Source organism: Sebastes fasciatus, chromosome 5 (assembly GCF_043250625.1).
Source record: "Sebastes fasciatus isolate fSebFas1 chromosome 5, fSebFas1.pri, whole genome shotgun sequence".
In the NCBI taxonomy this organism is placed as follows: Eukaryota; Metazoa; Chordata; class Actinopteri; order Perciformes; family Sebastidae; genus Sebastes; species Sebastes fasciatus.
Genome location: NC_133799.1, coordinates 22,749,991 through 22,771,896, shown reverse-complemented (window position 1 = coordinate 22,771,896; position 21,906 = coordinate 22,749,991). Strand labels below are relative to the sequence as shown.

The 21,906-nt window shown below is 40.2% G+C and overlaps 1 protein-coding gene across 2 annotated transcripts in view; it reads left to right on the top strand.

Moving 5' to 3' along the window:
- Positions 1–12,149: 12,149 nt before the first annotated feature.
- The window catches only part of notch2 (notch receptor 2), a 57,361-nt gene continuing 47,604 nt past the window's right edge, over positions 12,150–21,906 (top strand). For both annotated transcript variants that reach the window (XM_074635840.1, XM_074635839.1), the window contains exon 1: positions 12,150–12,495. In XM_074635840.1, the coding sequence (XP_074491941.1) occupies positions 12,423–12,495 (73 nt within the window). In that variant the 5' untranslated portion in view covers positions 12,150–12,422. The remainder of the gene's footprint in view (positions 12,496–21,906) is intronic.

The window sequence follows — 21,906 nt, the reverse complement described above, 5'->3', positions numbered from 1 at the left end:
CCTGGAAGGTGCTTTTTGCAAGCCTTCCTTTTTATTAACTGTCTCTGTTGTAGATGAATACTTCTTTGTGATTGTGTCTCTCTTTACTTGTGCTGTCATGAGTGATTTTCAGCCTTCTTTATCTTCTGTCAGTTTCAGTCATAACCTATATTTGTCACCATTTATCCAGCCATTATCTCCATGTTTAAACCTGTTAGCCTTTAAACCTGACTTTCCAGACACAGAAAAGTAAGAATACTTGAATTCCCTGTTGCATACATATATATGTATATATACAGTATATATATATACTGTATATATTAGAGCTGTCAATTGATTAGAATATCTTATCGCGATTAATTGCATGATTGTCCATAGTTAATCGCGATTAATCACAAATTTTGTATCTGTTCAAAATGTACCTAAAAGGAAGATTTGTCAAGTATTTGATACTCTTATCAACATGGGAGTGGGCAAATATGCTGCTTTATGCAAATGTATGTATGTATTTATTATTGAAAATCAATTAACAACACAAAACAATGACAAATATTGTCCAGAAACCCTCACAGGTACTGCATTTAGCATAAAAAATATGCTCAAATCATAACATGGCAAAGTCAACGTGACATTTTCTCAAATTTGTCTTCCACGATGTATAAACCTGAGTCTCTCTCAATCGTAAAATGCAACTGGGAGGTTGTGGGTTTTTCCAGTTTATTACACATATGTATGTATCTTTTTAAATAATATCATTATTATAACGTTATTGGTAGTCTCCCACATGTCTGAAATTGATAACCACGTGTTCTCTAGTCGTTCAGGGCGTTAGAAATCCTTCAAATGTCAGGGTTTGTATTTTTGTGAAGTCAGAAACAAGGGAGAGAAAGAAACTTGAGTACCACATAAAGAGTAAGATCTATGTGTTGAGTGTGTGTAAATGTCACAGTGATTAAAGAGAGGACAGCATACCTCTCTCTCACTCCAGCACTTTCTCTCCTTTCCTCTGCAGGTTACCATAGCAGCAGCGAGTGTGTGACAGTCATGTGAAAACGGAGCTGATTGGATTAAAATACTTTGTGTGATCAAGGGTCAGGAATACGGCGCATGTACTAAACACACATAGCCTGATTTAAACACACACTAAGTCACAAACCGAGGCAGGTTTAAAGGTTGCAGTGACTTCTACAACATTTATCAGTTTTAAAGAGCAGAGCGAGTGCTGTGTAGACTCCTCTCGTGAACTCATATTACCCTATCTTGATTAAATTTCCTGTCAGAGACACCGACGCAACCGCAACGCCGTCCACCCACACTCGACTTCTCCCTGAGTCTCGTGCGTAATCTTAAAGAAACAGGACATTAAAATGACGTGACCTTGACCTTCACTTCACTTCCTCTCAAAGTCACTGGAACAGTCGTGCGTGCAAATTCAGACACAGCGTGAAAGTTTCAGTTTCCGGCAAAGATACTTCCATCACGTGAGCTTTTAACTTTTTCGGAAACAAAGATGCAGAGGTGTTCAGTGGCAAATTCATTGATTGTTCCACAGAGTTGCCCATGTCTGGCCTCTCATTCACAGGAGGCCACAAAGTGAGACGTAAGGGGTCTCGGGTTTCGCTGCTCTCTGACAACTCCATCTACTCCCCCGAGAGTGAGTACACCTCGATCTCTGACAGGATGTGACAAAAAAGAAAAAAAAGACACCCTCAGACAATTTAATTAGCATGTGTTCAACACAACTAGCACAAGTTTTACTTTAAAAATGTTAGTTGCACGTATTAAACAGTTTTCCTTGACCTCTTAATTCCACCTCAACATTTTTTCAGCCATTCAAATAGAAATAATGTGCAATGAAGTGAAAACAAGATGGGAATTCAGTCTGATTATTAGGCGAGTGGTTTCCTGTCCACGTGTAGTGTGGTGGTAAGGTACAGCAAGATGTGGACCACAACAAGGGAAGTTGTGTCATCTTAATAATCTTAATAGCTAAGATTAAAAAAATAAAACGTGTTCCATCCCAACCAGCTTCTCACCTCATCCCAGCTGCTTCCCCGTCTCTTCCCCTTCATCCTCTTCCCTCTAATCCAATCAGAGCAAAGGGAAGCTGCGGAGAGACAGCAGTTGTACGGCAGAGGAGAGGGTCATAAAACGCAGAAGGCCGAAAGAGGAAGTCGAGGGACCTGGTGAGTTATTGCCCCCCAAACGTACACACCGGGTCCTGGGAACCGGGAACTTCTCACAGGGGGGGTCAGCGTGGAGTGTTTTCCATAGGCCTGGACCTGCTCGGCACTCTGTGTGTGCTCTTTATCACCTCATCACAGACCAGTGATGACCCCTCACACCTTGCCGTCATAATGCTGCATGAGTCTATTTGAAAAAGTTTAACTCTGTAATAAAACGGATGTAATAAATTACCCTTTTTTCCCAGCACTATATGAGAATATGCCAAAAACAAAAACAGGATATAGAGTGGGATGAGAGAAAGTGAGAGAAAGTGAGAAAGAGGAGGATCTAAAGACATTCACACGCATGAATGTATGTCTGGGAGAGATGTTTTGTTCGGAGCCGTGACGTAACGCCTCGTCGAAAACACCTCTGCAATATTGAATTGTTAATCACTGAAGTACTGTTAACGTAATAGGCTTCAACTTTCTCTCATTTCCCAGCGTTCGCCTTTTATCTCTCCATTTATTCAACCAGATAACATTGTTTGTTTATTAATAGTGTCATATCTGACACACACGCACACAATGCAGAGTTGTGTCTGTGAGAAAGTGAGGGCTCAAGTGTGAATTCCAGCCATGCCTGTCTTTTAGCAGCTTGTGAATTTATGATACAATTAACCCTGGAAGATATGCCGAGCACACTCACTTTACACTCTGTAACTCTCAGTGTGTGAGTTAAACACACAAACATGCAGAGAAACTCGTCTGTCTGCACACATGTTATGAATAGAGCATGGAGGGCTCAACCAGGTAGAGATGTTTATCCTGTGTCACGCTTCAGATTTATGCTTAACATATTGTTTTTTTTCTCCCTTGCATGTCCTTGTTTCAAAAGATTTCCACCGCATGTTCATGCATGTGAGCGTGCCCCACTGGCTAGCTCATACGGTGGTTACAGCTGATAACGCCGTCCCAACCGACGGCGCCGTTGCAGAAGCATAGCGCCCACACTCCGGTTACCCCCCCAGGTCAACACTGTTAGCTCTGTCTGCAGTGTAGCAGTTGTTTTCACTGTTAGCTGCGAGCCGCCAGCTCAACCGTCGCCATGTTGAGAACCATGCAGATGCAACAGAAATGCTCCCAATCTCACATTTAGCACCTTTAAGGTCATCTGTGTTTTGTCTATATTTGGGCAAGTATGTTATATATTTGTTCCTTTATGGCAAAATAAAAGCAAACAAATCATTCATGCACTTGTATGTGTTTGATGCACATATTTGTACATATTTCTTATATTTCTAATTTCTTATTTTTCTTATTTATTTATATTTCTCTACATATGATGCTGCGATACAGTCTCATGGCAGTTTGTGAAACAGTCACAAAATGTAATCTACTTGATTCGTGCACATAGACATAGACACTCAGCACGACTTTCAACAACGTAATTGTCGTGCGTTTTCCGATGAATGTCCAGCAGCACATGACGCCTGTGTCAATTTCCGCTCCAGTCATTTAAAAATAAAACTACTTAGGTTTAGGAATAGATTGACTTGGTTAGGCTTAAGCAACTAAACTACTTAGTTAGGTTTAGGAAAAGATATCGGTTTGGGTTAAAATAACTCCAGAAGTAACTACGTGACAAATAAATCAACTTTAACTTGTGGTTTCACGAGGCGAAAGTCATGTGTTTTTGACCCACCCATCCACACCGACCTCATCCTTATGCAGCGTTTGCGGCTCTCTATACTTCTCAGCTCACACTTACATGGATTACATACAAATCAATTTTGTGCTGACCATCATGAAAAAATGTGTGACTGCGCTGTAAACAGTATTGTGTTATATATTGTAAAATTATGTACATCATTTACATGTTAAATACTTATTTTTTATTTTCTTACATTTCTTTTTGCATATAAAAGCAACTATTACGTCTCAATTTCCCCCCAGAGATCAATACAGTACTTCTGATTCTGACTCTGATTAATCGTGTTTATCTTTTAGTGTGGTTTCTCCTCTCTCTCTATCCCGTCCCTGCCATTCTCATCCCATCTGCGTGGTAAACATCATGGACTGTGGCAGATTAGTTTGACCTCCTGCACCCCTGGGGCCTCAGGGACCAGGGCATGGGTCCCAACGTGCGTGTCAGTATTTTTGTGTGTTTATGTTTTGGTGCATGCACAAGTGTGCATACATCTGCACTTAAATGTGCGACTCCTTGATGTATGTATGTTGAGAGACGACCTCGGGTGGGAGCTGACAGGACTGAATTTGCCCTCTGAGACCTTTACTCAAATCCAAATATCACCAGCGATGGATTACACGCAGAGGTCATGGTGTTAACTTCAGCTCCTCCACTATAACTCCCTTTACTAAATCAGTCCCACCATCTAAACATGCCTCCACCCTTAAAGCTGTTAACGACAACCGCAAGTGTCCAGTCCAAGTTGTTTTATTTCTCTAAAAAAGTCATTGTTTCATCTTTAACTTTGTTTTGTGCCTCGTCACGTCCGTTGCAACATATTTCAGGGTTAAGGTTACATAAAGTTGGTCATTTTGGGGTAATCTGACCATAATTTCCTCATTAAATTACATTCATCATGCCATTTGTGACTTCCTCATTGAATCAGACCACATGAGGCAGCAAACTGTAGAGATAATGTCTCAAAATGTGATTCCAATCTGTCTTTTGTGGAAACATGTTGTTTTTATGAGTCAAGAGAAGTGTTAGCTTAATCCAGTTGCTGCGTGTTTGCACGCTTAGATAGTTTAAAATGTACACCTTTATCCTATTTTTATATTTGCTTCCTGCAGCAGACAGTAAAACTATATTCACTTCTGAAGCACAGCTTTTGAGGATATGTTTGCTCTCCGCATGAGTGCATCGTGCGTGCATATTCAAAATCCTGTCAACGTATTTAAAATCAGGTTCCTATTCATTGCATCTGTATTACCTAAAGGCATTGCAAACTATTGTGTTTCTAGCTTAGCGACTTGCTACTCCGCCCAAATCTAAGTCAAATCTAAACTGTCGTTAAACATGTGAATCCTGTTTTAAGGCTGCTCAAGCATGATTGAGAGCACCAGCAGTGATAAAGAACAGTGTGCAAGGCTAATATGATAATTATGCTCTAGTTTGTCCTGAAGTTGTTTGTGACTGAGGGAGTTGGGAAGCGTGGCAGTGTTGTGTACGTGTGTGTGTCTGTGTCTGTGTGTGTGTGTGTGTGTGTGTGTGTGTGTGTGTGTGTGTGTGTGTGTGTGTGTGTGTGTGTGTGTGTGTGTGTGTGTGTGTGTGGAGTATAAACCTTGCAGAACCCAGATGACACTGCCGGGCCGTTATTTTCCCACAGCGCAGTATAAATAGCCTGCTAGTGTGGGGTGACGGTGGGCAGGCAGGGGCGCTCGAGGGAGGATCCCGTCCACACACAAGCACACATTCCCGTCCACCTGGCCCTGCCAGACCCCTAGGTCACTTACAGGATGTGTTCACACACACTCACACACACACTGCACCTTTCCTTCATCACCTGTTTCCTCACCCCTCTACCAACTCCCCTTTTTCTCCTCACCAGGGACCCCTTGGCTGAGGTCTCTGCCCACATCACGCCTGGTCACATCGGGCCCTCGCGCTCGCTGACTCTCCACCTTTGACCACTGAGGAACGCCATGACGCACCAGTTCACTCGCACACACTATCTTCGTTTCTCACACAAACATACTCACAAAATTCCTGCTTTCCTCAAGGATGTTGACAACTGACAAAATGCTCATTTAGTGTAACATATAATATTATGTCCAAAGCGCAGTGGTTAGTGCTTTCGCCTCACTGCAAGAAGGTCTCAGGTTCGATCCCCGGTCTGGCTGGGGCCTTTTTTGTGTGGAGTTTGCATGTTCTCTCCCGTGTTCGCATGGGTTTGCTCCGGGTTCTCCGGTTTCCTCCTGCCACCAAAATATGTATCCCCCCCTAGGGGCGTCAGAAAGGGCATCTGGTGTAAAACCTATGCCAAATCAATGTGCGGATCAATGATCTTCTGTGGCGATCCCCAACAGGAGTAGCCGAAAGACAAACAACAACAACACTATTATGTCCAAAGTTACAGGATATCAACAACTATTGGTATGTGCTGCTGGAGATGGCGTTACAATTTCCTTGTTTTGCATTTTGCAACGCACCGCTGTTGGCTAAGTGATGGGGGTTTACAAAGTGATTCATCAGCTTGACAATAAATCAAATAATTACACAACCTCAGCTTAATCTTAAAGGTGCAGTGTGTAGGATCTGACGGCATCTAGTGGTGAGGTTGCAGATTGCAACCGACTCAAACTTCTCCCGTGTGCCAAGCTTGTCGAAGAAGTACGGTGGCTGACGTGAATGTCCCTATCTAGAGCCAGTGCTTGTCCATTCTGGGCTACTGTAGAAAGATTCTTATTTTCAGTTGATTACACACTAAAGAAAACATACAGTACATATCACTATCATATTCCATGTCTGCCAATAGAGCCCCCTAAATGCTACACACTGTTCCTTTAATGGACTGTACGGTAAATAAGTTTTGAACGATTACATGCAATGATCACAGAAATGTTGTATTGCGATTCTACAGCAGGACTTTTATCTTAATAAAACTGAAAACAGTAAAAACAACTTGCGCAGGTTTGTTTACTTCCCACCAAGTAAATGATTACACTGATTTAGTGCCAATTTGTATGCTTTTCAAAATTATATGCGCCTTATCTCCACCTCTGTTGACATTTGACTCGTATAACCTCAAGTTCACACAGGAAATGATTTACTGTGATTAAATACTTGGAAGCCCTTGAATCAGCTCCGCATCTCTCTGTAAATTAGACACCATGTGGCTTCTCATCTTGATGACCCCGGCCAAACTTTCTCTGTTGATGCTTGTGTCAAGGAGATCTGAAACTCAACTGATATGCTTTTAAATACATGTTGTCATGGTCACGGCCGCAGAGCAGCCGTCCACCCCAGCTGATTTAATTCAATCTTTACTCAATATATCCACACGTCTTTTAGGATAATATGATCTTTTTTTTTTGTAACAACTTCATTTACTATAATAACGTTAGAGCCAAAATAGATTTTTTTGTTATTGATAAATAAATGTAATTTATGAGAGCACATAAGTTTTTGACCGCAGTGAAAATGTTGTTTTTGAAAGGCTAAACGACAACAAAGATGGATTGATAGAACATTTCATTAGATTTTGCTACTAAGTAGTTTTAAATATACGCTTTTGTATAAATTATCCAGTAAGTGTGTTAATATGATTTTAGTTACACATGAGCAAATCTAATTTTGACAATTGGGCAGACAAGTCCTTGCGCACCCCCTGTAATCTTAAGGCCCTGGCACACCAAGCCGACAGTTGACCATCGGATAGTTTGGGGCCGTTGGTGAGCGTCTGTCGGCCTAGTTTTTTTGTTGTGTCTCGCACAATCGGCTCTAGTCTGCCCGTGATTCATGTTGAATTTGAACCACATTTTAGCCAAGACAAAGGTGATGTGAGGCGACGCAACAGTTGGCCACTAGTTGTTGATGTCGAGTTGGTGTGTCTGGGCCTTAAGGGGGGTCCCGTACCCCAGGTTGGGAACCACTGTTTTAGCCTATTACAGAAGGGGGCACATGTACATGTAACACAAATGTAAAGCTGTCTGCTTTTTTTTTTTAAAGCAGGCAGTGAGAAAGGAGGTGATAATCAACCCTAAATATACCCCCTTTAGCTTCCTGTCCCCCAGATCTGCTTACACAGTAAAGATTAGATAGACGATGCTTCCGTCTCGACGAGGGCACAGCGGGGCATCAAGACTTCACACCCAATGCTCGAAGCTTTACGAATGCTCATCTCAGCAAAGCCAGCACAAACTGCCTGCTGGTCGACACTTGTGTTAACTCAACCTGATCTCGGTGTGGTATACATACATAGCTGCTTTAAAGGTTTGCAACAGTTTGCAAAATGGAGTAAAAAGCGTGATAGAAGCATCCAGAACCAAGAACAAGACCTGCCTCAGTTACAACTGTTGCATGCTAGCAAATCAGTTGCCACAGCTGGGAAAAGTGAATCAGCCCGTGCCACTACTAATTATAGAAAGGCATCATATATACACTTCATACTGCCTGCCATCTCAGAACGTAAAGGCCGGGTGACTTCTTCTTGAATTACAGGCACTGATTTGGTTTCCCATGGCTATCACGTTGGGGGAAGATGGCGTGTTTATGGTTAAGGGGTGTGCACAAGCACACACACATACGCTCTGAAGTGCAATCAGTCATTACTATCTGCCCATGCTCTGAACACCATGTTCTGCAGTATAAATCTAGTGGCTGACAACTGGAGACACCCTGACTGATGAGCTCCAAATCAGTGTGAAGAGCCCCAGCGTTGATGAAAGCAGCTCTGTCACCAGCGTGGCAGAAGCTGATGGCTCGGATCCAGGCCAAGTTTTATTACCTCTCTGTGAAGAGTAATCTGAAATACGAATAATGCTAATGCACTGCATGCAAAATGTGATGCATTAAAGCGGAAGTTCTGATTTCCTTTCATTCCTGCCAGTATTTACTGCAAATGAAATGGATTTTAAATGTGGTTTGCTAATGTATTCAATACAAACAAAACTGTAATTATATAATCTTCTTTTATTACCTGATAACCTTGAGGTGTTTTATATCTATTTGAAGTCGGGGTTGTTGATGTATTTAATACAAAGGTGGTTCAAAGGGATTTAATGCATGAGCGAGACGAAGCTTTCCACAAACTTTGTTTATTTTTCCTCTTTGAAACTTTGTCAGGCTTCTGTGGTGGACGCCTTTCATCGGCGCAATGGCAAGGAGGAACTAATCTGTGTTTTCTGCTCACGAGGCAGATCCACACCCTTCCTCGCCCCATCTTCCCCAAAACTATATAGAGGCCCACATCTGGCGTGACATCATTAAGAAAACAGTGCAGCATAGGCTCAATGGCTTTACCGTGAAATAAGAGAAGTATGAAGGTGTAGTATAGGAATTCTGAATTTAATTTACAACCTTAAAACGCATCTGTGGCAGTGCATTTACATGTTTTGGTGAAAGATACGAAGAATAAGCAAACACAAGATGTGGTTTATCAACAAAAACAGCATCTGACCAAATGCCTGCACAGCGTTTGTTGTGGTGCCAGCACCTGACACCCAACCACGCATGGAGAGCAAGAGCTTGACATTGGCCACAGCAACAAAAGCATTGTCAGTGCGGACCCCTGAGGAGATCAATTTGCTCCCCCTCCGGTTCCAGGCCTTTCAGCAGGGTTGAATGGAGGACAGAGGGCCGGTCGCAGCAGCAGGAGGCTCTGCAATGTTTCTCTAACGGGGTGTAAAGACAAACAAATCACTGGGATGAGACGTGCTCTTGTTATTGTGATGAGCCAGTGATTTACACCTGGATCATTCAGGCTGATAAGGGATAATTAGTTTGGGATTACTGTGGTCACTAACAGTTTGTAAAGCCAGTGTCTGTCTGTGCATGAGTGAGGGAGTTTAAAGGGCAGTGTCGGGGTTCACTTGTGTTTTACATGTTAGTACTAAAGCTGACCTTGCTCTCCACAAAAAATAAATAAAACAATGATGAGTGGTTAATTGCTTCTGGTATGCAACAAGGAAAAGGTTTCATTATAAATCAGAATCAGAAATACTTTGTTGATCTCAGGGGCGTTACAGTCGCTCTTGTATAAACATAAGAAATGTATGAATATAGAAACAAAGGAGCTACAATATACACACAATATATGTAAAGAAATACAAGAAAAGAGAATATAAGAAATATGAAATATGTACAAATATTTGCATTAAGATGTGCAATATATAATATATTACCACACAAATAAGTAAATACAAAATGCTGAGAGGTGGAGAAGTTATGTAAGCTACTGATGACCTCAATGTTAAACCTAACCTGTATGATAACTGGGGCTGCAACTGTATTGATTAATCGGATGATAATTTTTCCTGATAATCAAGAAAATATAAAAAAAATGTCAAAAAAGCGCAATGTGACCTCTTCAAATCAATTTAATTATATTTAAAAATGCAATTTTCTTCACATTTGAGATACTGGAACCAAAGAATGTTTGGCTTTTTTGCATGAAAAATTACTTAAATATCTAACCCTTACTTTTCTGTTGATCTACTAATTAATGAATTAACTAATAATTCTAGCTCTAGATTGATAGATAGATAGATAGATAGTGTAGGAGGCAAAATGTGTATTTAGCCTGTTTATTATTATTATTATCATTTGTTTAGGCTGCACACATTCTTTCTGTATCTTATGAAACATGTATTCTTCTTACAATTCCTTACATATTAGGATGTTTTTGTATTTGAATATGACTCTTAAAGGTCCCATATTATGCTCATTTTCAGGTTCTTACTTGTATTTTGTGTTTCTACTAGAGCATGTTTACATGCTGTAATGTAAAAAATAACCTTTATTTTCCTAATACTGTCTGCCTGAATATGCCTGTATTTACCCTCTGTCTGAAACGCTCCGTTTTAGCGCATTTTGACGGAATTGCAACAGAATTGCGTTGCTAGGCAACAACTTGGGTCCATGTGTACTTCCTGTCAGCTGATGACATTCACATACACTGCAACCAGGAATAAACTGGGACACATTTAGAATGTTTACGTTTAAATTTGTGTCACGTGTCTAAATATTGTATATTCGTGACATCACAAATGGGCAGAAATCCTGACAGCTTGTTTCAAATGCAGAGTTTCTGAATACGGGCTGTGTTTATTTCCCTGTGGATAGAGTGTTTCGATACTTTCACAGTATTTATATAGAACTTAAGCCTGCTTTATAATAAAAAAACATGAAAATCGCACTTTTTTATAATATGGTACCTTTAAAGATCTCCCTATCAAAATAGTCCTATAACAACAGCTAACTTGTGCACTGGAGCTATTGCAGAACTTGAACTGGCATGACCTACAGTATATCTGCACCTGAGGAAGTGGTGACTAACCCGAAACCTGCAGGTAAACTACATAAACAACACTGATTAAAAAGCTGGAGCAAGGCAAACCTGTCTATATGATCCATCATTCCTTTAACTCACACAGTAACAATATACTGTATGTAAAGAAATATAAGAAATGAGAATTGAATATGTACAAATATTTGTATTGAGACGTGCAATATATAATATATTGCCACACAAATAAGTAAATGCAAAAAGTGCAAAAAGTGGAGAAGTTATAAGCTGCTGATGACCACAGCGTTAAACATAACCTGTATGATAACTGGGGCTGCAACTGTATTGATTAATTGTAGGATTATTTCCCCTGATAATCAACAAAATATGAAAAAAATGTCAAAAAAAGAGTGCAATGTGACATCTTCAAATCAATTTAATGATATTTAAAAAATGCAATTTTTCACATTTGATATGCTGTATGTATGTATCACAACCACAACAAATATGCAAAGTTATAATGATTTGTAACTCACTAGAAGTCATTGTTTACCCTCTCTTCTCATGGCCACTAATTACCTGAACCCTGGCACACACACACACAGCTTGGCACTAAATGGCACACTTATGGTAAACCCCCAAAAAGCAAGTAAAGAGTGGGCGTTCAAAGACATATCGGGGAAAAAACGTGTACTGTAGTTCATGGGAGGAGAAAACCAAAAAGAAAAAAAAAAAATTCATTGAAGGGTTAATTTTGAGTCATACCAGGCTCTGAGAAGTAGAAAAAATGAGTAAAAGAAAATTCCTCCGCCGCGGCGACACGGAGTAAAGAAAACTTTAAGTGTGTTTTTATGTTATGTACATGATAAAATAAACGAATAAATTGAGTAATTATCTTAAACTCTGACAAGCACTCTTATTTAGATATAAGCTTTTTACGTTACCATCTTTTTCAGCCATCCGTCGATAGATAAATAGATCCTCCGCTTGACTTCGGCGGAGGGATATGTGTTTGTGTTTCTTCAGTGACTTCAGTGACGGGTGAGCGGAGCGAGAGCTGGAAGACTTTTTCTCGGTGACTTCTACTACAAGTTGTGTGTTTTAAACGTGTTTTTTTAACGTAACGACTCGTTTAACACATGTAAAAAATATATAGAAATGTTGTAGTTTTGCTCTACACGTTGTTTTTCCTCTCTTAATAGTGTATGAGCGATTTTTTTACGTTTTTTGGAGAACTAACTAAGAGAGAAGACAGCTCAACTTTTTGGGGCTGGTTGGACCTTATGTGGATTTTACAGAAACTATGGAGCAGATTCCCGGTTTCTCCTCCGGAAAATCACTAGTCTTTGTCTTCTGCTTCATTCAACTCACTTTGGGTAAGTTAATTAACATTTTATTGTTGTTTTTTAATCAGTTATAACTTGTTATAATCACGCTGTGTGTGTTGCATCTGCTGCTGGACACGGAGGCAGCAGACGTTTAGCATCTCTAACACTACTCAGTGTAGTGTATTGTACTCTTCAGTTACTTTGACAAAAATACGATTAAAACAGCAAAAACATGTTCTTGAAAGTAACTAAAGATGTGAGGATAACTTATAGAAAGTATGTTGTGGTTTTTGTTTGGTTTTTGATTTGTTTTGAGAAGTAATTTAAGGTTAATTTAGGTCCCAAAACACAACCTAGCTAACGTTACTTTTAATATTACTCTGTGTACAACTGTAAATACTCTTTTAGTGACGTCATCACGCAGTATTTTTCTGTTATCACTACTATGATATTATATGATGCTGTGCAATAATTATATAATATTTATAATAATATAATATTTATAATAATAATAATAATATTTATATTATATTATATAATACTGTGAATTGTATGATGCTGTGCAATAATTATATAATTATCTGACAGACGCTTTGTGCAATAATCTGGCAAAACTGTAATCTGGCAAAACTGTCATCTCATCAATATACATATTTTATATTGTATTATCTTTTATATTTTTTTATATTTATATTGCACTATCTCTTTTTTATTGTATTATCTTTTCATTAGCACCTAAGGGATTGTCACATATTTAATTTCGTTGTACTACACAATGACAATAAAGGGCTTGAATCACTACTATTCATTTATTGATAATTTTCCTGGATCATTTTCACATAGTTTAAAATGACTATAATTGACTGCACATCTCCCTGTGTCTAATTTAAAGGGTTCATATTATGGATATACTATGACCTACTACTGACTGTTCAGTCTGAGCTGAGTCGCACCTCTGCCCAGATGTTGAACAGTGAGAGCATGAGAAAGAATTCAAAATGGACACTTAAACCATGTTTAGACTGCTCTGTTGAATTAAGAGAGTTGACAGTGATGAAGGAGAGGACAACATCTGGATTTTAGGTGCAAATATCCATCCACCAATATCATTATGGTTAAGTTTCACATGGAAACCCAACTTTTACAACATCCCTTCCCCAGAACTTTGGGTCGATGTCAAATAAGTGCATTCTCTATAATAAGGAAGGAAAGTGTGTAGAAACTGAGAAATAATTGTGATATTCTTAGAAACTTATGTCCCAAAACACAAGCTAGCTAATGTTACTTTGATATTACTATAACCTAACATCCTTCTTTATAGGTTGAGTCTGTCACTTTAACATTCCTTTAGTGACATCATCCCGCAGTATTTTTCTATGTTATCACTACTATTCATTTATTGATAATTTTCCTGGACCATTTTCACATAGTTTAAAATGACTGCACATCTCCATAAGTGGACCTGTTTCTATTTTAAAGGGTTAATAATATCATTATGGTTAAGTTTCACATGGAAACCCAACTTTCATAACATCCCTTCCCCAGAACTTTGGGTCGATGTCAAACAAGTGCATTCTCTATAATAAGGAAGGAAAGTGTGTAGAAACTGAGAAATAATTGTGATATTCTTAGAAACTTATGTCCCAAAACACAAGCTAGCTAACGTTACTTTGATATTACTATGACTGTGCCACTGTAATACTCCTTTAGTGATGTCATTCTGATCTAAAACTCACATTTTTCTATGCCATTACTACTATTAATTTATTAATAATTTTCCTGGACCATTTTCACATAGTTTAAAAGACTATAATTGACTGCACATCTCCATAAGTTGCCCTGTGTCTAATTTTAAAGGGTTAATAATATGGATACTATGACCTACTACTACTGACTGTTCAGTCTGAGCTGAGTCGCACCTCTGCCCAGATGTTGAACAGTGAGAGCATGAGAAAGAATTCAAAATGGACACTTAACCATGTTTAGACTGCTCTGTTGAATTAAGAGAGTTGACAGTGATGAAGGAGAGGACAACATCTGGATTTTAGGTGCAAATATCCATCCACCAATATCATTATGGTTAAGTTTCACATGGAAACCCAACTTTTACAACATCCCTTCCCCAGAACTTTGGGTCGATGTCAAATAAGTGCATTCTCTATAATAAGGAAGGAAAGTGTGTAGAAACTGAGAAATAATTGTGATATTCTTAGAAATGATTGCACATTTGTTATCTGTTCTAAATGTACCTTAAAGGGAGATTTGTCAAGTATTTAATATTCTGCTTTATGCAAAAGTATGTATATATTTATTACTGGAAATCAATTAACAACACAAAACAATGACACATATTGTCCAGAAACCCTCACAGGTACTGCATTTAGCATAAAAAAAATACTCAAATCATAACATGACAAACTGCAGCCCAACAGGCAACAACAGCTGTCAGTGTGTCAGTGTGCTGACTGGACTATGACTTGCCCCAAACTGCATGTGATTATCATAAAGTGGGCATGTCTGTAAATGGGAGACTCGTGGGTACCCATAGAACCCATTTTCATTCACATATCTTGAGGTCAGAGTTCAAGGGACCCCTTTGAAAATGGCCATGCCAGTTTGTCCTCGCCAAAATATAGTGTAAATTTGGAGCGTTATTTAGCCTCCTTTGCGACAAGCTAGTATGGCATGGTTGCTGCCAATGGATTCCTTAGGTTTTTTTGTTTCTAGCTTTCAAAACTGAGCCTGATACAACCTCCGAAGGATCGATTACGTTAATGCGTTAAAGAAATGAGTGGCTTTAAAACGATTTTGCGTTAACGTGTTATTATTGCGTTAACTGTGATGTCCCTAGTATTTAACATATCACATACAGGCAGGGATAACAGGTTTACTTTCTAGTGCAGTCTTTAATTAAGCACTAATTAGTGTCCACTAAATAGCAGGTCCTAAAATACTCCGGTTTTGGGTCAACTCAGCTCACAGTGGATTAGGAATTTCTCACATGAATGAAAGGTTCTCTTCCATTGAAATTGCAAAAAACAAATATGCTAAAATATAGAAAAAAGCACAATGTTTGACTGACAGTGTGCATGTTTGTTTTTCCATAACTCACAGTGATATTATATGCATTTTAGTCTGAAATTATAGTAAAGCTGTTCTGCAAATATAAAGGTGCACAAACACTGTTAGATTACTCTGATTAAGATAAGATAACACTTACATGCTTAATTTCCTGGGAAGCAGTACATTTGTGAATAATGTTGAAAACTTCATTTGGAGCGTGCCTTACTTATTTGACCTTTTTCATGAATCTCAGCACCATCATTCCCAATGATATACAGCAATGCTTTTTACTACCTACGTACGTGTGTTACTGTGTTTGCTCTGAAAATGTGCATTAAGACATAGCCTCTAGCCTTTTAGGCTTAATGTAAGGGTGTCAAGGCGGTGAAACTGATTTCATCTCCCGTTTTTCTTTTTCCTTGTAGCTCAGAGTTGATACATGCAGCCTTGCTATTCTTTCTCATGTTTTTTCATGGACTATAGGTGACTTGTGAACAGAGGACGTTACACAAAAGACGAAAAGACAATGTAAAAGTGCTGCAGGCAGTGCAAGGAGAGGCAGTGGAATGTTGTTGGTGTTTGACATTCCTCCCTCCCTCTCTGTTCACACACACACACACACACACACACACACACACACACACACACACACACACACATACACACACACACTCACACTCACACTCACACTCACACTCACACACACACACACCACACCACATACACTTTGTGCACCATGATTTTCTTTCCCTTCCTCTCTCCATCCTCACTTTTTCCTGCTAAAGCTGAACATCCAAATAGTTGGGACACTGCGCTGTATGCAACTGTGATTACAGCTGTTGATGCGTGCAAGGCATGCGCGGTTCTCCATATTATGACATGGAATAAGGTGTTGTTTACCTTAATGACATGAAGGAGGTTTGAGGTTTTTCCCATGCTGTAATAAGCGCCTGTAGCCTGCAGATTTTTATTTAACCAGTTCACTGTTTACTGTTTTGATTTTCTTTTTTTAAATATTTGAAAATGATTCGCCAACAAAAGCGTGTAAAAATGTCTGCATCTTGCTATGTTAAACAATTTTTATCAAATATGGTGAGGAGTCTGTTGCTAACCGCTGTGACAAATACAGCTGCACGTCCTCTAGCTTTTTCACAATAAAAGCCTGCCAGATGTTTGCCGACTGAAAGCTTTTAATGTGAAGCAGCAGGTTTTGCATTATCTTAACTTGTACAGCTCCAATATGGTGCATGAGAGTGGATCAGAAAAGAGCTGCAAACTGGTGAATACAATTTTTTTTTAAAATACGCTTTGTGTCTCCTCGCCTGCCACGTCAAGCCGATGGATGTATAAAGAGAATTGGATACAGCGTTGGAGGCGGGTGCCCATTCATTCCTACAGTATGAGAGTTGCACAGTGACGCATGACGCCAAAATGGCTCAACTGCGGAGTGATAAAAGTACCCGGATCATCTGGCGATCTTTCGCATCCATTGGGCCCATAGAGCAGGCGCAGTACTGTACGTGTAAAATGAAAAAAAAATAGGCCGTTCTGGCTGTTGACAGTTGTCAATAAAGATTTGTTTGAAAGCTCTGAGGCGGGAGGAGTTAACCGGTCCTCTGCCCCCCCTGTACTCTTCACAGCAAACGAGACCTGACGAAGCTGAAATTCGGTCAGATTCTAAAATGAATCGTGTGATTCAAAATTTGAGCCAGAAACGGGCTAAAATCGTACAGTGTATGCCCAGCTTAAATACGCTCTGACTGCAAATGGTGATATGTGACACATTCTTAAACTACCAGTAACAGCATACCAGAGGGTGCATTGGCATTTGCACATGAGTTCCTGTGGTTTTGCTTTGCTAATTCAGCTGGAAAAACGTTGCTGAAGTCTTCCAAAAAGAGTAAATTCGTTGTTCAATCATAATTTTAAGGCTTGTAAAGGCCAACGAAGCTTCTCTGTGGTGAACATGGTTAACAATACTGTGCTACACAGTGTTGTAGTTCATTGTTAATCTGATTCTTGAGGAAGCGTAGGTGCCGTCTTCATGGCACACGACATAGTGTTACCCCCGATGGTGCGGGCATGTGGATGGTTGCATATATTTGCCCAGTGCAAGCGGCAGACAGCTGACATGCGTGTGTGTATCTATTTGCGTGTGTGTGTATGCGCTGCATTGTGGATACAAACTGACAAAGGCCAGCAATTGTGCCGCCCATGGTTTACTTGCATCTGACCCATGCTGGAGCCTGGTGTGAAATGTGATTTATCTGCGCCGTGCTTCGCCCTGTGCTTCGCCCTGTGCTCTGAAGACAAAGATATTTATTGAGCTGCCCACGACAGTGCATTATTTACTGACCGCCAGCTCTTCCCACTGTCTTGTGGCTGTTTTATTAATATGGCTTAAGACGTCTCCTTTAAACTCTCTCATTGGTTTCTTTCCTATCTCTTCTCATCAGCTCCTTTTCGTCTCAATATGATAATTTTACCATTGCTTCTGAGGGCTCATGTGTCAGTTCAGGCTTCTCCACCCTTTTGATTAGTAGTGTAGCTAAAAAGCCAGGCCTCCACATGTGTTTCAGTCCCATATTAGTTGGTTGTAGTGGGAGAGAGTAGTAAATAATCTGTCAAACTGTATGAGTCAGTGGATGAATGTCTGTGGTACTGCACTCCAGATGCCTGTGTGTCTATGCACACATAGATGCATCTGTGTGTGCGCCTCTGCAGCCATGGTGGCTTAGAATAGACTTAACTTATAGACCTACTGTGATTAAGGTCTTGAAGTTGAAATGCATAGCAGACAAAGTGGAAGTCATAGTCATGGGCCCGTGTTACCATTTTGCTTCACAGTGCTAATACAGCGCCTGCGCCTGCTTGACCAGTTTATCTCTTAGTGACTTTGATCCTCACGCATTAAATAAGTACCAGTCAAAATGTGAATGAAGCTAGGTGCATGCCCTGCGTGAACCACATGCACTGTTACTATAGGAGGTGGTGTTTGTGGCTGTGAAGGTCGAGGGGATTACAGAGCGTTGTGTCTGCACTGTTGAACAGGTTAGCAAATTAACAGGGAATTACTGCGGCCTGCATTCCTTGGCCAACACAGCTCCGTAATCCTGGAGACAGGCAGGCAGGGCGCATGGAGTAATGAACCAGGCAGGGCACATCAGGTAGGAGGAGGAGGAGGGAAACTACTTTGTAATGGGTTGCAGTATTAGTTCAGTCCTATGTAACAACCAGTTGTAATTTGTTGTATATAAGCAGTCTCATTTCGGTACTTGGATGTGGATATGAATCATCTAGACAGTTTTGAACGTGTTTTAAACATTTGGAAGATATTATGAAATTGAATTGGAACTTTTCCTAGCAGTGAAGATGATAACCTAGTAGTGCTTGGTTACCTGTGCTGAAGGAATTTAGGTGGGACACGGGGTCATCTGGTTAAAACTAGGGCTGACCCGAATGCTTCGAAGCTTCAACTGTTGCCATGGTATTCAACCACAAAATCAGTATTCAAATGCTCTGTTTGTTTGTATATGTTTGTAACATATAAGTATGTTATAATAATGTATAAATCCCAAAATAGCACCTGAAATATGGAATAATCCCACAATTCATAATCAACATTAATTAGTAGTAGTTATTCTCAGATGGATATCGCTGTTTATTGTGTTTAGAGGTGTGTGTGGCTCTGGTCAGGCAATAGTTAATGTTCCTTAGTGTTTGTCCCTCAGTGATGAACCTGTTGTCTTTATATCTCTGCTCTTATTAACTATGAAAATGTCGTACATTTTTCCCCAGAGTCTGGTGAAAGAAATAGAATAGAGAAGTCTTTATGTTTGATTAACGATTGGTTAACCAACCGTGTATCTCAATATGAGAAAATACATCTCATATTGAGATATGGTTATACATGTTGTCATCCGTCCTTATATGGTCATAGATACTGGTGGGTCAATTCTGATAACTAAATAAATGCGAACAAATACAATTTTACTGGAATCTGTCACAATGTTTAACTCAATAGGATGAAAGAGAGTTTGACTTTGTACCTCGTACTTCTGAATTCATAATATCACAACACAACATATTAATATTGAGATAATGTTGTGATACTTTAATATTTTGTCCATGCCCCCCTCTTATTAAGTAAAGTAAGTTCAAGCCCTGTGTCAGCTTGTGTCTCAGGAGCCAGTGGTGAGCGATTAGAATATTCTGCAGACATGGTACCATCACCGGAAATGAGTGTTAGTCACGTTTTCTGTGAATATATGTATGGACACAGCCAAGTTCCAGTAAAGTTAAGTTTCAGTTTCAACATTGTAAAATCAATGTGATATAACTGAACATGTCTGCACATTATAGTCCTGATTTTTTTTTTTATCATAAGAGAAAAAAGTTTTGACTAAGAAAAAAAAGAGAGGATATGAATGAGCTAGGGAAATTCCCAACATTTGCCTTGTCTGGTCTGCTCTCCCTGTTTCTGTCTGTCTCCCTCCAACACACACTCACACTGAGCCAGCAGGCGTTTAGATGAGACTCTCCCAACTTTTCCAAGTGATTACAACAGCGAGGCGACTGTCTCAGTCAGGAGGTTGGGAGGGTAATTACTGGGGCTGTCCCAGCCTTCCATCTTAATTTCACTTTCGTCAACTGAGACTACTGGCAGTTTTAGATCTATTCAAACTTAAACTTATACTTTATTAGAATTGTCATATACCAAAATTTGACATCTGCATTTAACCCATCCTAAGCATCTTAGGAGCAGTGGGCTGCTGTAAAGTGCCCGGGGATTAACTTGGAGTTCAGTGTCTCGCTCAAGGACACCTAACATGTGGACGGTAGGAGTTAGGGATCAAACCGCCGCCCTTGTGGTTACCCGCTCTACCCACTGAGCTGCCGCCACCCCTGGTAGTCTGTGGTTCACTTGTGAAGATCTGTTAAATAGATTCAGGAATAGATTTCAGTGCTTTAACCTTAAGTGAGCCTGGGCTGAAGTTGTTGATAACTTTGGGGCAGGCCCCCTTCACTTTATGGCATTGTGTTACCTTTATTTGAAAGTGATAGCCATGAAAGGGGGAGGGAGAGGGGACGACATGCAGCTAAGGGGTCGGAATTGAACCTGGGCCACTGCGGTAAGGATTCAGCCTTGGCACATGCTCTACCAGGTGAGCTACTGGGGCGCCCTGCGCCTTCACTTTAATCAGCAGGTGGCAAGCAAGACACAGGAACTTGGCCTGAGTCTTGATGAGTTGAAGCATTTATTCACGTTACGTAACGTTACGCACACAACCTATGCAGTTAATCCTTAAAGGAGTTTGCTACTTATATAAGACATTGTAGTTTTAAAAACATCTTAAAAATACATTAAAAAAATTCCCCAAAGCTTAGGCCCTGCGGGGAGTCAAGTTAGGGCTGGCAGGCTTGGAATACACTGGCAGAAACCCTGCTTTTGACAGCTGGTGTACCCGGAGTGCAATGAATTACATTAAACAAAGGATTGGAAATGGATCAGGTTTAATAATGCAGATACTATTGCATTTAAAAATGTCTTAATCTGCCCTGATAAAGATCCCGGAGATGAAATCGAGACCGTTCTAGTAATCACACACGTTTGCTGTTTCTGTTGGCACTGATCTGTTTCTTCCAGTATGCCACCACCCTGTAAACTGAAGCTGACCTTGGAGACTAAAAGCCTTAAAACCCCCGGCTTGGTTCGTCTGCTCGGTTCCTCTGCTGTTTGTGTGGGCCAGTAAAGCTTCCCTCAGGGTAATAGTGTTTAGTTTGAGCCTCATCTCCCTCCTTCCATGCTGAGCTAAGGGTATTTTATTGCACGTTACCATGACGACTGTTTGGCCTGATGGATACAGAGGCTTGTACAGCAATTCCAGGAAATGGGGTTACTTCCTCACTCAGCGCGAACAACTTCCTGCCCTCCGCTGTATGGATGCGTGCCAGGGCTCGGGGACACCCATTCGTGTGTAGTCTTTGTCTGTAGGTTGGTAATTACTTCCCCATCTCAATCCTCAGCTATTAGCTCCAAAGCCCATCTATTTCTCTCCCTCCCTCACCCCCTCCTCTATCTACGTCTTTGACAGTCTCTTTTTCTTCTCATGACATGGCTGGATCCCTCGAGGGACCCGCTGTGGTGTCGGTGACAAAGCAGCGGCGAGTGCTGAAGGAGGAGCCAGCGTAATGCCAGCTGAGCACAACAACCCGACTCTCTCTCTCTCGCTCCCTTTTTTTTTTATCTAGACCATTAAGGGCTGTGATTTTTGCCTTCTCTTTATTTAGACTTTATTCACACTAACGGCTCAGTTTTTACAGATTCTCACAGAAAAATACCCAGTTTTAAAAAGAGGAGAACGGTTTAAACTTATTTTTACTTGGAATTTATGT